This window comes from Mus pahari, chromosome 1, assembly GCF_900095145.1.
Source record: "Mus pahari chromosome 1, PAHARI_EIJ_v1.1, whole genome shotgun sequence".
Classification (NCBI taxonomy): domain Eukaryota; kingdom Metazoa; phylum Chordata; class Mammalia; order Rodentia; family Muridae; genus Mus; species Mus pahari.
Window position 1 is genome coordinate 56283725 of NC_034590.1, and position 16891 is coordinate 56300615.

General features: G+C 35.9%; 1 protein-coding gene across 1 annotated transcript in view; it reads right to left on the reverse strand.

Annotated features, from left to right (window-relative positions):
• Positions 1-6172: 6172 nt before the first annotated feature.
• Positions 6173-16891, reverse strand: part of LOC110324200 (vomeronasal type-2 receptor 116-like) — a 20445-nt gene continuing 9726 nt past the window's right edge. The window contains exons 2-6 of the mRNA XM_021201561.1: positions 12857-13136; positions 11695-12495; positions 9513-9740; positions 9153-9276; positions 6173-7092 (exon numbers count right to left, since the gene is read on the reverse strand). Of these exons, the coding sequence (XP_021057220.1) occupies positions 6173-7092; positions 9153-9276; positions 9513-9740; positions 11695-12495; positions 12857-13136 (2353 nt within the window). The remainder of the gene's footprint in view (positions 7093-9152; positions 9277-9512; positions 9741-11694; positions 12496-12856; positions 13137-16891) is intronic.

Sequence of the window (16891 nt, forward strand, 5' to 3'; positions counted from 1 at the left end):
TCTTGTATTAGGATGTGATGAGTTTTTGAATTTCCTCAGTTTCTGTTCTTATATATCTCTTTTCAGTTCTGATTTTTGTGAAATTGGATACTGTCTCTGTGCCCTCTAGTTAGTCTGGCTAAGGTTTTATCTATCTTGTTGATTTTCTCAAAGAACTAACTACTAGTTTTGTTGATTCTTTATATAGTTCTTTATGAAGGCACTTATTGCTATGAATTTTTCTCTCATACTGCTTTCATTGTGTTCCATATGTTTGAGTATATATTGTGCCCTCAATTTCATTGAATTCTAGAAAGTCTTTAATTATTTCGTGTATTTCTTCCCTGTCCAAGTGATAATTGAGTACCAAGTTGTTCAGTTTGCATGAGTATGTTTGTTTTCTGTTGTTTCTGTTGTTGAAGTCCTGCCCTTGTCTGTGGTGATCTGATAGAATGCAAGGGGTTATGTCAATCTTCTTGTATCTGTTGAGGCTTGGTTTGTTTTCAGTAATATGGTCAGTTTTCGAGAAGATTCTTGGAGGTGATGAGAAGAAAGTATATTTTTTGTTTGGGGGTTAAATGTAAATGTTCTGTAGATATCTACCAAATCCATTTGGTTCAAAACTTCAGTTCATTCCATTATGTGTCTGTTTAGTTTCCATTTCAATGACTTGTCCATTTGTGAGATTATGGTGTTGAAATGTCTCATTCTTATTGTGTGGAGTTTAATGTATATTTTGAGGTTTAATAATATTTCTCTTATGAATTTGTGTCCCTTGCACTTGTGGCCTAGATGTTCAGAACTGAGGTTTCATCTTAGTGGATTTTTCCTTTGATGAGTGTCCTTCCCCATCTGATTTGATTACTTTTGGTTGAAAGTCTGTTTTATTGGATATTAGAATAGCTACTATAGATTGTTTCATGGGATTCTGTTCTTGTAAAACTTCTTTTTCAAACCTTACTCAGTGTTTATCTTTCTTGCTGGGGTATGTTTCTTGTATAAAGCAGAATGATGGAAATCCTGTTTTGTGTATTACATCTTAGTCTGTCTTTTTATTGGTGAAATGAGTTTATTGATATTGAGAGATACTAATGATTAATGATGGTTAGTACCTGTTATTTTGTCGTTATAGGCTGTCTATATGTGTATGATTCTCTTCTTTTGGGTTTGCTGTGAGATGATTAATTTCTTGTATTTTCTTGTTTGAGATTACCATCCTTATGGTGGCATTTTCCTTTTAGTATCCTCTATAGGTTTTGGTTAGTAGAATGATATTGTTTAAATTGGTTTTGTCATTGAATATTTTGGTTTCTCCATCTATGGTGATTGAAAGTTTTGCTGGGTAAAATAGTCTGTTCTGGCATCTGTGGTCTCTTAGGGCTTGCAAGACACATGTCCAGGATCTACTGACTTTTAGAGCCTTTGTCTAGAAGTTAGGTTTAATTTTTATAGGTCTTTCTTTATTTGTCACTTGTCCTTTTCCCCTTATAGCCTTTAGTATTCTTTCCTTGTTCTGTATGTTTACTGTGATGATTTTTACATTGGGGGAGGATTTTCTTTTTCTTGTCAAAGGAACTTGGTGTTCTGTAGGGTTCTCGTATATTTGTGGCCATGTCTTTCTTTAGGTTAGGAAAGTTTTCTTTTTCTTTCTTTCTTTTTTTTTATAATGGTTTAAACAAAACATTTTTTTAAAAATTATTTTACTTTTTACATTCCATATTCCATTTCCTGCTCCCTTATCCACTGCTCCATATCCCATACCTTCTCCCCAACCCCCCTGTCTCCACATGGATGTCCCCACCCACCACCCCACCTGACCTCTAAACTCCCTGGGGCCTCCAGTCTCTTGAGGGTTAGGTTCCTCGTTTCTGAATGAATACAAACCCAGAAGTCCTCTAATGTATGTGTGTTGGGGGCCTCATATCAGTTGTTGTATGCTATCTATTTGGTGGTCCACTGTTTGAGAGATATCAGAGGTCCACATTGAGACTGCTGGTCCTCAGGAAGTTTTCTTTTTTAATTTGTTGAAGATATTTTCTGGACCTTTGACTTGGTAATCTTTACCCACTTCTATTTCTATTATTCTTATATATGGTCCTTTCACTGTGTCCCAAATTTCCTGAACATTTTGTATTAGAATCTCTTTACAATTGGTATTTTGTTTGACCAATGTATCCATAAGTCCTGTTGTATCTTCCTCACCTGAGATTTTGTTTTCCATCACTTGTATTCTGTTCATGACATTTACATCTGTAGTTCCTGTTCTCTTTTCTGTTTTCCATTTCCAGTTTTCCATTTGTGAGTTCTTTACTATTTCAATTTCCATTTTAGGTCTCAGACTGTTTTGTTCATTTCCTTTACCTTTTTGATTGTAATTTCCTGTATTCTTTTAAGTGATTTCTTTGTTTCTTTTTCAAGGGCTTCTACCTGTTTGATTGTGTTTTCTTTTTTTTAAAAGGGAATTATTTATATCCTCTTTAAAGGACTCTACCATCTTCATGAGGTAGGATTTGAGGTCAGAATTTTGCCCTATATATGGAATAGGTTATGCAGGGCTTGCTGTAGTAAGTAAACTAGGATCTGTTGGTGCCATATTGCATTATCTTTTGTTGATTAGGTTCTTGTGCTTGTCTTTTCCCACCTCTGGTTGTATCTGGCATTAACTGTCCCTGGGGTCCCTGAGTGGAGCACGTCCCTCAGGTGGCAGATAAAACTGTGTCTTTTAGGTTAGAGCAGGCCTCCTGGGAGTCAAGCAGTGTTATGTCTCTAGTTAAAGCAAGTCTCCTGTGCCCCTGATTAACTCAGGCCTCCTTTGGGACCTGTAGAGCTTTGAATGTCAGGGTAGAAGCACATCAGTTCACCCTGAATGCAGGTGTAGGTGTGGACCCAGAAAAAGATGGGGCTCTGAGAGGAGGTGGACAGAACCCATATCTGCCTGCCTCTATCAGGTATCAGTTGGAGTGAAAATTGGAGCACGGTTCTTTCCTGGATCCTTTGTTAGAGTAGTCCTCTTTGGAGATAGGAAGGGTTGAATTTTGAGGTAGCAGGCATGTCAGTCTACCTGGTCTAACTGGTGCAGATGGAGATATGAACTGGAAGTATGATGGAGCTCTGGCAGGGCAGCACTGATTCTACATCTTCGTGGCTTTGTGGGGTCCCAGGTGGTGTGAGTATTGGGGTGGCGTCTCGCCTGTGTCCCTGTTTAGCAGTCTTTCTGGGAGGCAGGCAGATCTATGAGGTCCCAGGTAAGGCATGCTGATCTGCCATGGGTGCAGGTGGAGGTGCCTCACTGATAAATCTTGTGATTGTTCATTTAAATTCTGTGCTCTGGTGTTCATATAGGTAACTCTCATTGAAGAAATTTCTACAGGAATGGTAGGTTTTTGAGAGAACATACTGTTTTTTCCTTTTACATTATTTCTTATCATATATGATCTGCGAGTGCTTTTCTTTTATTAGTTCTAAGTTTAATATGGACAATACACATTGTGTCAGATGAAAGGATGTGTGCAAAGCTGGAACCTAGAATTAAGATATGACTTACATGTGATGAAGTCAGACAGAAAGTACTGTGCTGGTGTGCAGGCTGTCTCCTTATCTAAGACTAGAGTATATGAATAGATCTGTCTGGGTGGTAAGGTTGAGTGTGCTGTGGGAGGGGACTGCAGGTTGGGGAATGTGTACAAAGGGCCCTGACAGAAGTCTATAGATTGGTCTGTCCAGTTACAGAGAATATCTGGATGGTGACAATCATGAAATCCTTGGAGATCTTGGTAGGTCTTGGAGAAGGGAGTGGGACATTTGGTCAGTGAAGAATTCAAATGTAGTAAGAAGGTACTGTGGGTGGTGGCATGAGGAGAGGTTCTGCGAGAGACCACAAATTATAGAGCAGGAACAAGTGGCCATAAAATATTGGAGCACTGCATGCTGAGCCGGCGGTATATCTGGTGAGTTGAAGAAAATCTAGATTGAGAGGTTCAGGGAGGCTCAATAGGTTAGAATCTCAAGAAAGTGGTTGGTTGTGGCACAGGCGGGAGTGACTAAACTGAATATGGGTACTTGATCTGAGAATTGCTAGATCTGTTTGAATGGAAGAAGGTGTGGATAGAGAGGCCAGGGGAACTCAAAAGTGTAGATTTTGGATAAGGAAACCATTTATTTTGATTATATTCATTTCCCTCCCTGATTTCTCTCCAACCTTTCCCACATGGTCAAACACCCTATTTCATGTCTTTTCTTTCATTCAATCAAGAATACCAAAGTCTTGGAAACAGCCTGAGATTTTTGGTTTGTTTGTTTCTATGAGACCATTTTGGCCATCTATCTATACACTAGTACTGTAGGTTTTGCTTGGTGGTAGAAAATATATCAGTGGATCATTGTCTTCCCCTGATATTTAGTGACTATATATCTTTCATATAAGTATGTGTTTTAAGAAGTTTATACAGCAGTAGATTTTCATATGACTTCTCAAATGGCCTTCAGTGGCAGTTTCCTCTCATAGTATAACTCTCACTTCTCTTATATTCCCAGTTCCCTATTTAATTATCTCAATTTAGTCTTCCTTTGTTACTACAAAACTATATATTATTTTCATGCTTTTTGATGTTTAAACATGTTTTATTCTACTGTTAAGTAACCCAGGCTTTTGGTCATGGCATTTGATCATAGCCATAGTAAGCCTATCTAGAACAAAGAGTAGAGCTGGATCTTGACCTTTCTCAGCTTCCTGTGAAACCACCAGACTGATTTCCATATTGTCTATACAAGTTTTCACTCTCACTCACAAAACAAAAGATGAGGGTTTCCATTACTCCATATTCTCAACAGCCAGAGCTGTCTATTGTTATCTTGGCGTTCTGACTGGTATAAGATAAAAATCTCAAAGCAGCTTTGATTTGTATTTCTCTGATGACTATGGGCATTGAACATTTGTTTATGTGCTTATCAGCCATTTTTTATTGTTTTTCTAAATTTATTTTTATTGCAAATATTGTCCTCTTTCCTTTTTCCCCTCTGCAAATCCCCCATCACATTCCCCGACTCCTTTGCAGCTAAGAAAATGCTCCCCCACATACCTACCTATTCATGCATCACTTCTCTAGCAGCCTCCTATGATAGGACTTTAAGCCTTTACAGGACCAAAAGCCTACCTTCCTATTAATCCTATTGATGGCAGATTATGCAATCAATCCTCTGCAACATATTTTATTTCTTATTTTGAGAATTTTTTTTAGATCTGTACATCATTTTAAAATTGGTAAATTAGGTTGTTTGTTTTCTTGATGTCCAGTTGTACTGGCTAGCTTTGTGTCAACTTGACACAGCTGGAGTTATCACAGAGAAAGGAGCTTCAGTTGTGGAAATNCCCCCATGAGATCCAGCTGTGGGGCATTTNCTCAATTAGTGATCAAGGGGGAGAGGCCCCTTGTGGGTGGGACCATCTCTGGGCTGGTAGTTTTGGATTCTATAAGAAAGCAGGCTGAGCAAGACAGGGGAAGCAAGTCAGTAAAGAACAAACATCCCTCCATGGCTTCTNCATCAGCTCCTGCTTTCTGACCTGCTTGAGTTCCAGTCCTGCATCCTTTGGTGATCAAAAGCAGTATGGAAATGTAAGTCAAATAAACCCTTTCCTCCCCAACTTGCTTCTTGGTCATAATGTTTGTGCAGGAATAGAAACCCTGACTAAGACACCAGTGTTTTGCAGTTTCTTATATATTTTAGATACCAACCTCCTATTAGATTTATAATTGGTAAAGAAGTTTTCTCTTTCTGTGGGCTGACACTTTGCATAAATGAGTGTATTTGTTGCCCTACAGAGACTTTTCAGTTTCATGAGGACCTGTTCATTAATTGTGTTAGTGCTCATGCCACAGGAAATATTTTCTTAACCAATGAATTCAAGACTCTTTCTCACTTTCTTTTGTATCAGACCCAAAATGTCATATATCAGATATTTTGTATCAGATATCAAGATATCTGGTATTATGTTTAAGTTTGTAAAACAGTTGAAGTTGAACCTTGTGCATAGTTATAAATATAGATCTACTTTCATTCTTCTATATCCATCAATTTTATTTAACTATAACCATATGTTGAAGATACTGTTTTTTACCTCTAGTTTGTATTTTTGACCTCTTTGTAAAAAAAACAAATTTCCAAACGCGAGTGAACTTAAGACATTTCTAACAATTTAATGGTTATTTTCAATTTTAGAATGTGTGCCAGTGAACTTTTGAGTAAAATTCACCTTTGGTTTTAACAAAATTGTGAAGCACTTTGGGAAAAAAATACAAACAAGAAACCCTGCACTGGAAGTCAAGATAGAAAAGATTTCCACAACCACCATTGCCTTTCCCTTGGTGCTATGGTAGACTGGAAGAAAAGTAATCCACACACTACAGAAGACGAGCATGCTAAATGTCAGGAATTTGGCTTCATTGAATCTATCAGGCAGATTTCTGGCCAGAAAAGCTACAGTAAAACTCCCTAGGGCTAATAAGCCCAAGTAACCCAGGACACAGTAGAATGCAATAACTGAACCCTTATTGCAGACAATGATGATGCGACCATGTTCAAAGTGTGGGTCAGAATCAACAAATGGAGGAGATGTTCCTAGCCAGGTTCCACAGACAATAAGTTGGATCATGGTGCAGATGGGAATGATATAGTTAGGTGCCCTTGTTACTAACATCTGTCTTATCTTTTTTCTTGGATCAGTGATCTTGAAAGCCATTAGTACAGTAATTGTTTTGGCCAAAATAGTGGAAACTGCTACAGTGAAAACAACTGCAAAAGTTGTCTGCTGCAGGATGCAGGTAGCCTTGTGTGGATGGCCAATGTAGAGCAAGGAACAAAGAAAACAAAATATGAGAGAGATGAGAAGAATATAGCTGAGAAGCCGGTTATTTGCCTTGACAATGGGGTTGTCTTGATGTTTCAAAAGGATACTGAGTACAACAGTTGTGAGAGCAGAGAATAACAGGGCCAAACAGGCCAGAGTCATTCCTAAGGGGTCTTCATAAGCCAGGAAGGTCACAACTTTCTTTAGGCAGTGAGTTTGTTTTATGTTGGCATACTGATCATTTGGACACTTCACACATTGATCCATGTCTGATATAAGAAAGGAAGTATTATCAGTTTTATTTTTCTTCTCTATTTTTCTCATATATTTTAAATTAATGAATTGGGAAGTCTTGACCAAATTGGCATATTTGTTGGCTATACATTCTCCTGCAAATAGTCTTTTAAAAGCCATAACTAGTACTATTTAGGAAGGCAAAAACGTTACGAAGTAATTAGCACTCGATGTAAATGCATCTTATAAATCTTTTTCTATTATGTTTCTATGTGAGAAATTTAGTAGACTAGATCACATCATATTTTCACTACTTTTTAAAATTAAGTTTGTGTGTTAATATACTCATAGGGTAAGTCCTTAATGAGAAAGCACCAATACAATAAAATTTTCCATCTCTTAATGGTAAGCAATGACACATAATCCTCGGTGGGTGCAAGAATCTTCTTCCAAACTTAACTTGAAATTTACACTGCATTATGTGCAATTTAAATTTTTTAATTGAGTTGGAAAACCATATCCAATTGAAATTTTGTAATAGCAGTCTTTCCTTCAGTGGCAAACATTATTATTCAGTTATTTTAAGATTGCCTTAATTTTCAAAACTCTTACCTTAGCATGTAAGTGCTTCTCAATGTTTTATGGATTGCCTAAGATCATTGAAAAAAATAGATAATGGTTTGTGGAGAGCTCTTGGTGCAGCTTCAAGGACTTGGTCAAGAATATTTACAATGGTGTAGGATCAGATAAACTTTTGACATTAAGCTAGGACAATGCTCAAGATGAAGACAGTTGAGGAATGTGTTCTTTGTAACTTGATTGGCTCTTTATGTTCCTAAGTACAGTAGTCATGGACCCTTTGTTTTTGCTTTGTTTGTTCCTTAACCACTCTGTTTGTGCCTTGTTTGTTCCTTGACTGCTTTGTCTTTGTTCTCCTTCTGACCCTATTCTTTGCATATACCTAGAATGGTATAAAAGCAGACTGGAAAAAAATAAACCTGTTTCAGCCTCAGCACTGGCTGGAGTCATGTTTTAATGTCTAATTGTATTTTCTCTCTGTCATGACTCTTTGAATGACTAAGATGGCTTGGTTGTTTATTTACATTTTGATTCACAAGAGTAACAAAATTACAGTCATGAAATAGCAACAAAAATAATTTTGTGGTTGTAAGTGGGGTTACCACAACATTAGGAACTATATTAAAGGATCACAGTTTTAGGAAGTTTGAGAATAACTGGTTTATTCTTTTGAATTATTTTGTAAACTTTTCATCATTACTATATGTAAAAAATGTTATATTTATGGTTTTTGAAATATATGCAAGTAACAAGTTAAATGAAAAGAATTAATTGCCACATAATATTATTCTGTGTTGAACTGACAAAGGCAACTCATTTAATTCATTAATTTTGCTTTTATATTTATGTTACAGTGTCAATTCAAGAAATATTTTATTGAAATACTTCAACACAGTATTCATTTCAACTTTTTCTTGCATTATTCACTATGTTGTATAGCCCAAAATGCTGAATACTATTTATGGTTGTTGTTTTTGTTGTTCGTGTCTTCAAGGCAGGGTTTTTCTGTGTAGCTCTGCCTATAATGGAACTCACTCTGTACAACAGATTGGTCTTCAATACACAGAGACTCAAATGCCTCTGCCTCCTAAATTTGAGTGCTGGGATTAAAGACACACCCCACTACTCACCAAATTAATGTTGAACATTCATTCTAATGCATTATTTTATGTCTGAGTACTACATCCATCTCGGCTTTGCTCATGTTAAAATTTTATTGAAATATTTATGCACTGGTCCTGAGATTAAAGTTTAATTTTATTATTATCTATTTCCACTCACTCCTACAATAATTATTATGTGTGTCAGTTACTTGATATAGTACTAGTTATATCACATTGAAAATTCCCCTGGAACTCTTGAGACAAGAGAAATACCACCAATTATAAATTTTCTACTATCTATATAAAATTATGTACTGAAGCATTATAATGAATTCTTTAATAATATATCTGTATATTGGCTGACTTACTGCTTGCAAAACTTCAACTGACCAGGTGGTAAGGCATGTAATTACCTGTCATGTTGGAAATTTCATTCTCTGGACATGGGGTACAATCAAAACAGCAGACAGCCTTTCCTTTCTGAATGAATTTCCGGAATCCTACACTACAGGGCACACTGCATACTGATTGTAATGTCTAACAAAAAATAGATATGTGTTAGGAGAAAGTTTAGCCCACTTCACAATACAAACTGCGATTGGCAGTTTTATCACTAACATTTTTCATTTATTTCTAAGTACACAAATCAAAGAGTAGTATTTTATTGTTTTTAAATTGTATTATAAACATATTATGTTTTATGATATAAAATATAAGTAAATAAGTGATATTTATTCATTTATAGTTAAGAATCATACTTAAGTCCAACTCACCTGTCTAATGTCCATGGTCCAATCTATCATGTCTTCTGTTATATATAATTGCTGACAATGTAGAAAATGTTGGGAAAACTTTCCTATTTTCACTTTAAGTCCAAGAGCTGGTAGAAGATTCATAGAATAGAGAATGTCATATTCTGTATCCAGTTTCCCTCTTTGATTAATGTTGTATTGATATCCAGAAGGAATTATAAATTTGTTGTTCTCCAGGAAAGGGGCCACCTGATATAAATTTATTGTTGTAATATAAACTGTGCATGCACATTAGGGTAGATAATCTGAAAATCTGAATGCTTCTAATTTAATTTACCTGGCCTAAAATGTAACATTATTAAAACTCCTTAATACAACAAATAAAAGACTATAAATCTAGAATTAAGTAGCACTATGCATTGGAAATATCAGTTTCACAATGAAGTTAATGGTTTAAACATTCACAGCTTATTAATATTTATGGAGAGTAAGACATTATCAACATCATTTTATTTATCAGTATTATCACACCATCAGCTAGTGATTAGAGTTCCTTAATACATAAATAGAGTTGCAGAATTACCTAACATAAGTTAATAAACTCTTCATTATATCAACCAATGCGGTTTTTTGAGACAGGGTTTCTCTGTATAGCCCTGGATATCCTGGAACTCACTTTGTAGACCAGGCTGGCCTCAAACTCAGAAATCTGCCTGCCTCTGCCTACCAAGTGCTGGGATTAAAGGTGTGCACCACCACGCCCAGCTCAAACAACAGATTCTTGATCATTTAAAGGACATTTGTGTTTCTTGCTGCTATATACAAACTTTGTTTCAAATGTTGAAAATATAGTAATGGCTATGGGTTGGAAATATACTGGGCAAAATTCATCAACTTAAATTCTTTACTTTCTTTTTAAAAGTTCTTTGACAATTTTATTCAGTATAATCTTGTCATATACTGTCCAGTCTCTCAGCACCTTTCCAACCTTCCCTCTATCTCAACACACCCAATTTTCTGTTCTTTCTCTTGCTTTAAAAAAATTCCCAATCCCTAAAAATAAGCTACTAAAATCAAGAAGTCCAAATGTACTGGCAAGCTTTTGAGCATGGGACCTGCTCTGATGTTTAGCTTTTATATGTAGTGTCATTCAATTGAAGAAAATTGATTTTCCTTCTAAAGAGAACAATTGCAAATAGCTTTTTGGCAAATGTGGAAATGTGTGTTCACTTCTTATTTGTGCCTGTATTTTGTCTGGCTCATGATTGGGAAGTCACATGAGTGCTACCATAAATCCATGAGTTTTTATGTGTTTCTACTCTGTTTTACTTATAAAATAATGTTTTCTTAGCAATCTTCAATTATTTATGACTCTTACATTGTTTCTATCCCCTCTTTGACATAGATGCATGATCTCTGAGGTGAATGGTGTTATAGAGACATCCCATTTAAGGATAACCTTCAAAGTCTCTTACTCTATGCATTTTGTACAGTTGTGGGTCTCTGTTATTTATTACCTATGCAGAAAGAAATTTGATAAGAGTTGAATAATGTCCTGATGTATAGGTATAGTATCACATCATTAAGAGTTGTCTTATTCTATGCTCATTTAGCAGAATGCTTGTCCTTTCCTTGAGCTCATGACCTGTCCATTCTAGAATTTTTGGCTATACTAACAATGTCAGGTGCGGGAACCATCCTATGGAGTGGATCATAAATCCAATGATAAAGTTGGACTTAGGTTGGATAATTCCTTAATTGTTGTGGCACAATTTTGTTGGCATACCATTTTTATAGATTTCAGAGTTTCTAACACGGAGAAATTGATGATCTTTCTTTGTTTCCAGTTGTAAGATAAGCACTTTCCAGCACTATGAAGACTAGCCATGAAGCAAGGAGATTTCAGTTGAGGATCAGATTGATTTCTCCATGTTCAATGTGATTATTATGCTTGTTTTCAGCAACAAGGTCTTACTATCACATTGTGGTGAATAACCAATTACATTGATTCTAATGTTTCCAGTATGCTGTTGTCTCTTGATATTAATTTACACCAGTAACCAGGTTCATGTAATATGAAGCAAAAGGCTACAGAAATAAACGCACTTGTGAGAAAGTTTTGTAGAATACTTGTATTTAGAACCTATGGTAAACTTTGAGTCATATGTTGACACTTCATACTATTCAGTGGGTATACCATTACCTTCCAGGAGTAAAATTCCAGTCCTTTTCCAATATCCTTCTGCCAATGTTCTGTATGTTGAATAAGCATTTCATGAAGTGCATAGGCTACAGCATAGACAGCATTGTATAGGTTGTAACTTGGCTCACTCATGGATACTTCAAACTGGTGCCTGGATAAACATTCTAGTAGGATTTTGGTTGAACAATTTTTCAGTGTCTTACAATGAGATGGCAATGAACAGTTAAAATACAGCCACCACAACCTAGCAAGGGAGGTATCCTTATTGTAGTTGGACGGGCGCACTGTCTGGATGAATTTCTTAAAACCAGGAATCTCAGAATGGGGATGTGAAAAAATGAAAATCCCATTAAAGGAGGAAAGAAGGAAATCTCCTTTACTTGTGTTCTCAACCCAATGTGAGGTGGTAATCCAGAGTCTCTTAATACCTAAATGTTGCCACAGTCTAAAGTGTACAGCTAGAATGTCTGAGTCACCATAAAGGATAACAACTCTTGCTGATGACATCAAGATCTGGTTATAATACTTCTCAGCTCTTTTCTGATGTAGTTGTGTATTTTGTATGATCATATTCACAAAAGCTAAACAGACTCTGTGTTTGTGCATCTCTTCTCTCAACTTAAAGAGAAACTCAATGCCTGGTTCATCATCTGAAATGACCAGTCCCACCCAATTCCAGTTAAAATGAACCACCAAGGCCATCATGGCCAGGGTCAGAAATGTATTCTTTGGAGACATCTGGTACAGATAAGGATAGTGTTCCCGGTCACTCAGGATAGGATGAAATGGCCCATAGTAAAGCTAAAGGATAAAAAAACATTAACTATATGAATGTGTAAATTCCAGTCTTTCTAAGCATGCCAGTTAAAATCTGGGAACATTAGGAAGTATACATTGTTTATATACTTATTTTAATTCTACCTTTTTGTGATTTTCCCCAAAAACTACTTAAAAGACTCTTACATTAAAACCCTTGACATCTCCACTTTTTCATATCTATTTCTAATAAAGCTGTCATGTACATGCCAGAAAATGAGAATTTATGCTTCAACCTCTGAATCATAATAGACATAAAGCCAGTTTGAGCCTTCTAATCTGTCTTGGTACTCAGAAAGGTGGCAGGAAAGGAGACAGTTTCAGTACAAACGCAATGTAATCTCACCTGTGGTATTGCAAAGATGTGTAGGAGTGGCCCAATTATGGCAGATGAAAACCACCCCGGTCCTGTAAGTACAGTTAAAATTCTTCTTCCATGTTTACAGTTGTAGTTAGGAACAGTAGCATCTCTGTTTGAGTACATGTTAGTCATTTGTAGATCTTCCTTTTTGGCACAGTTAACCTTAACTATCAGAGAAATATTTGGTAAAATATAAATGTTCCTGTTTATTTGTTTGATGACAAACAATAGAGCCAAAATCAGGTGGATATTTCTGGTTGTCAATCTGAAAACAGAACACACAGATCACTAGAGTTTAAGTACAAAACATGTTAACATTAGATTACATTAACTACCATGATTATGACTGAATGTTGTCTCCCTGACCCATTTCAATGGTGACATAGGTCTGTGGTATGGGAGAAAGTGAAATCTATGGAAGAATATAAGAATATTTAAAAGTATTTTTTTTGAGGGAGGATAGACCTCTCAAATGGTATTGTTTTGAAAATTCATATAGTTCGCCTCTGTTGTCTTTGAACATGGTAAAGAATCTTTGTGCTGTCCATGGACTAGAAAGTATGTACTAGCCAATTCTGAATCTACTTATTGCTTTATCTTGGAATTCAAGGAATTACCGTGTGTAGAAAATGAATGAATTCCATAAGCTACCTAGATTCTTATGTATGCACCAATAGGATCATTACTATCTAAGTCCTTAACTTAGTAAATGAGAAATAGCTAATTAAATTTACCTGTAAAAACAGCTTTTAGGAGGCTGTCAGATTTACAGGGAATGTAGTCAACTACATTTCCTATTATCCCCTCTTAATTCCATACAATTTTCTCCTTTTAATTGTCTGTGCCCATGCAATTATGAGTGATAAAAGGCTGAGGATAAGAACTACTGTTACTTTATGAGGAGTGAGCTCCCTTTACTACACAGGGACACTTGGATTCCAAATAATGTGTTTTCTACTTAATTGAACATTACTGTATTGACCCTGAGTTACGTTTCTTTTTCTTCAAGATTTTATCAACTCTATTTTCTTCCCACCTATTCTCCCCTTTGGTCAGGTATCAGTAGATCACCCCAGGACCACTCAGTGGTGGTTCCAACCCACTCAGTTGTCTGCACTATAGGAAGTGATAACATGTATTGGTAGCTGGGCACTCCAGTCTTTAGTAAGTCTTTAGTAACTGGATGGTTGAAGAAGGCACCTGCACCCTGCCAGTCTTCTCTGGTTGAGCAGTAGTGAACTCAGTAGCTGGCATATTCCAGTCCCATTGGCTACATTCTTCTCATAAGCATCTTACTGTTCTTTCTAAATACTCTTAGAATCTCTGTAGAAGTAGAGACCAGGCACATCCTCCCATAGGTGCCCATGGAAAATAGTGCCATAGGTATAATACTTCCCGGGACTAAACTAATGGAATACTTTCCTGCAGCCAGCATCTACCATATTAGTACCAATAAGTGAACTCCTTGTTACTGCATGGAATGGGAATTTCCAACTATTACAGCAGATAGTCTTGTGTTACAAAGAACAAATATGGACAGGTTGACATAAGACACCTCTGTGAGGGCCTGATGGCCAGCCCTGAGATAGCCATGGCTTCCTGAAAGCTTCTTGGTTCTGGTTAATGAAGATCCCAGTTGGTGGCTCCAGTGGCAGCAAAATATACAGCAGTGCTAACTTGCCAGTGTTTTGAAGAAGATGGTGCTGACATCAACAATTTTCTCAATGGGAATGATTGTCAGAGGTGAAAGCAATAATGTCTTCCATGCTTTCTTCAGATTTGTGCTGTAGATCACATTTCCCTTTGTAGACATATGTATTGCTTCATCTAAAAGTCAACGTTTGTGTCATCTGAGCAGGTTGTTTTGGTAAGGGATTTGAAAACATCCTCCTCCTTCATTTGTAGGGCATCATGGACTCTGGGAATTGTATAACTTTCTTTTAAAGTTACTATGAGAAACAAGAACAAGGCCATTTGGACTCATACATGGGCAGTGTGGAAAGAATATCTTTGTTGTATCTTGGTTGTTTTGAATTTTGTACTTTTTCTTTCTATAATACCTTGATTTTTATTTCCATATTTTTATTTAATATATTTTAACAGTATATATGACAATTCGTTTTCACTCCATGGTCTCATTATGGTAGCTCTTGTTGACTTTTGTTATTGTTGTTTGTGTGTATGCGTGTTTGTGATATATGTGTATATAGAACAAGCTACCATCAAAATTACAGAGATGTATTTGTTTCTATCACCAGAGGTAAGATGTATTTGTTAGAACCAGAGGTAAGCATATACATGCTTGTCAAATTTGACCTTTTTTTTAAACAACAATTTGAGTCATTTCACTATTTTTATTTGTGAATGCTTATATTGTTTTATAGTCTGTCTATTTTGTATTGTGTTCTGACTATAGCATATATCAACTACACTAGATCCAAATTGTTGTTATGTATCTGCTATTATACATAAAAAGATGAACAATGTATGTACTTTTTAATTTTCTGTTTTCCTTGCTTAAATATTTTTCTAGTGTGTTTTGTTATTTTATTCTTAAAATTTCTCTTACATTCTTAAAGACTTAAAGTTTTGCCTTGTTCTCTATTTTCTTGCTATTATGAGATAAATCTGTTTTATCCTGCATTGTTGAGTGTGCTAAATAAACCACTTCTGTTAAACTTACATTTTTAATATCTAAAAATCATAGAGTTGTTTCCCAAATAAGCTATCTTTTAGTTAATTTGTTCATCTTACTTTTTGGAATTACACTTTTAAGTTCCATAAACACATTATATTTAATAAAATTTTCACCTTTATTTTGAGAACATAACAGCATTATATCACCTTTCTTTTTTTCCTCTTTAAGAATTGCCATTATTTCGCATCTTTTTCTCTTTCAAATTCATAGCCTCTTTTAATTATTGTTCCTTATTTCTTCCAGTTGTTTTTGGTTCTATCCTAAGCTCACCAGGCTATGAAACATTTTGGTACTGGTTCTTCAGACAGTGCTAGGGTGGGCTCCCTCTCAGGTGATGGATCTTAACCTCAACCAATTTGATTGGCCATTGCCACAATTACTGTACTACTTTTACCACATCCCTAATTTAAAAACATTTGTTTATTATTTTATCTGTGTAGGTGCTTGTGTGCATGTAGGTCTATATACTATTTGCATGTCTTATACTGTCAGCATCACTGGATAGACTGGGATTGGAATTACAGACAGTTGACCCCCACCGATGTATTTGCTAGGAATTGAACAGCCAGTGCTCTTGATTGAATCATCACTCGAATTCCAACACTCGACTTTTAAAATTGAATTATTTGGTTGTTGATGTCTAGTTTCTTGACTTCTTTATGTATTTTGGAAATTATCCCTCTATCAAGTGTTGAGTTGGTGAAAATATTTTCTCATTCTGCAGGCTTCCATTTTGTCCTATTGATGGTATCTTTTGCCTTACAAGAAGCTTTTCAGTTTCATGAAGTCCCATTTATTAATTGTCAGTCTTAGTGCTTGTTCTGTTGAAATTCTTCTGTTTAGAAAGCCGTTTCCTGTGCCATTTGCCTTCAAGGCTCCCAGCTTTATCTACTATCAGGTTCATTGTATATGGGTTTATGTTGAAGTCTTTGATCCACTTGGATTTGAGTTTTGTGCAAGATGATAGATGTGGTTCCATTTGCATTCTTTTACATGCCAACATCCACTTTGACTAGTACCATTTATATGTGACTTGTGATTTTTTTTCTTGCAGCTTTCAACAAAGTTTCTTCGTCTTGTATACTCAATGATTTGACTCTATCACATGCCACAGGGATTTTTGTTTCTAGTTTCATCTATTTGGTGCTCTGTATGAGTCTTATATCTGCCTGTCTGTGTCTTTCCTTATTTTGGGAAAGATTTTCTCCCATAATCTTTTTTAATATCTGTTTTCTTTCTTTCTTTCTTTCTTTCTTTCTTTCTTTCTTTCTTTCTTTCTTTCTTTCTTTCTTTCTTTCTTTCTTTCTTTCTTTCTTTCTCTT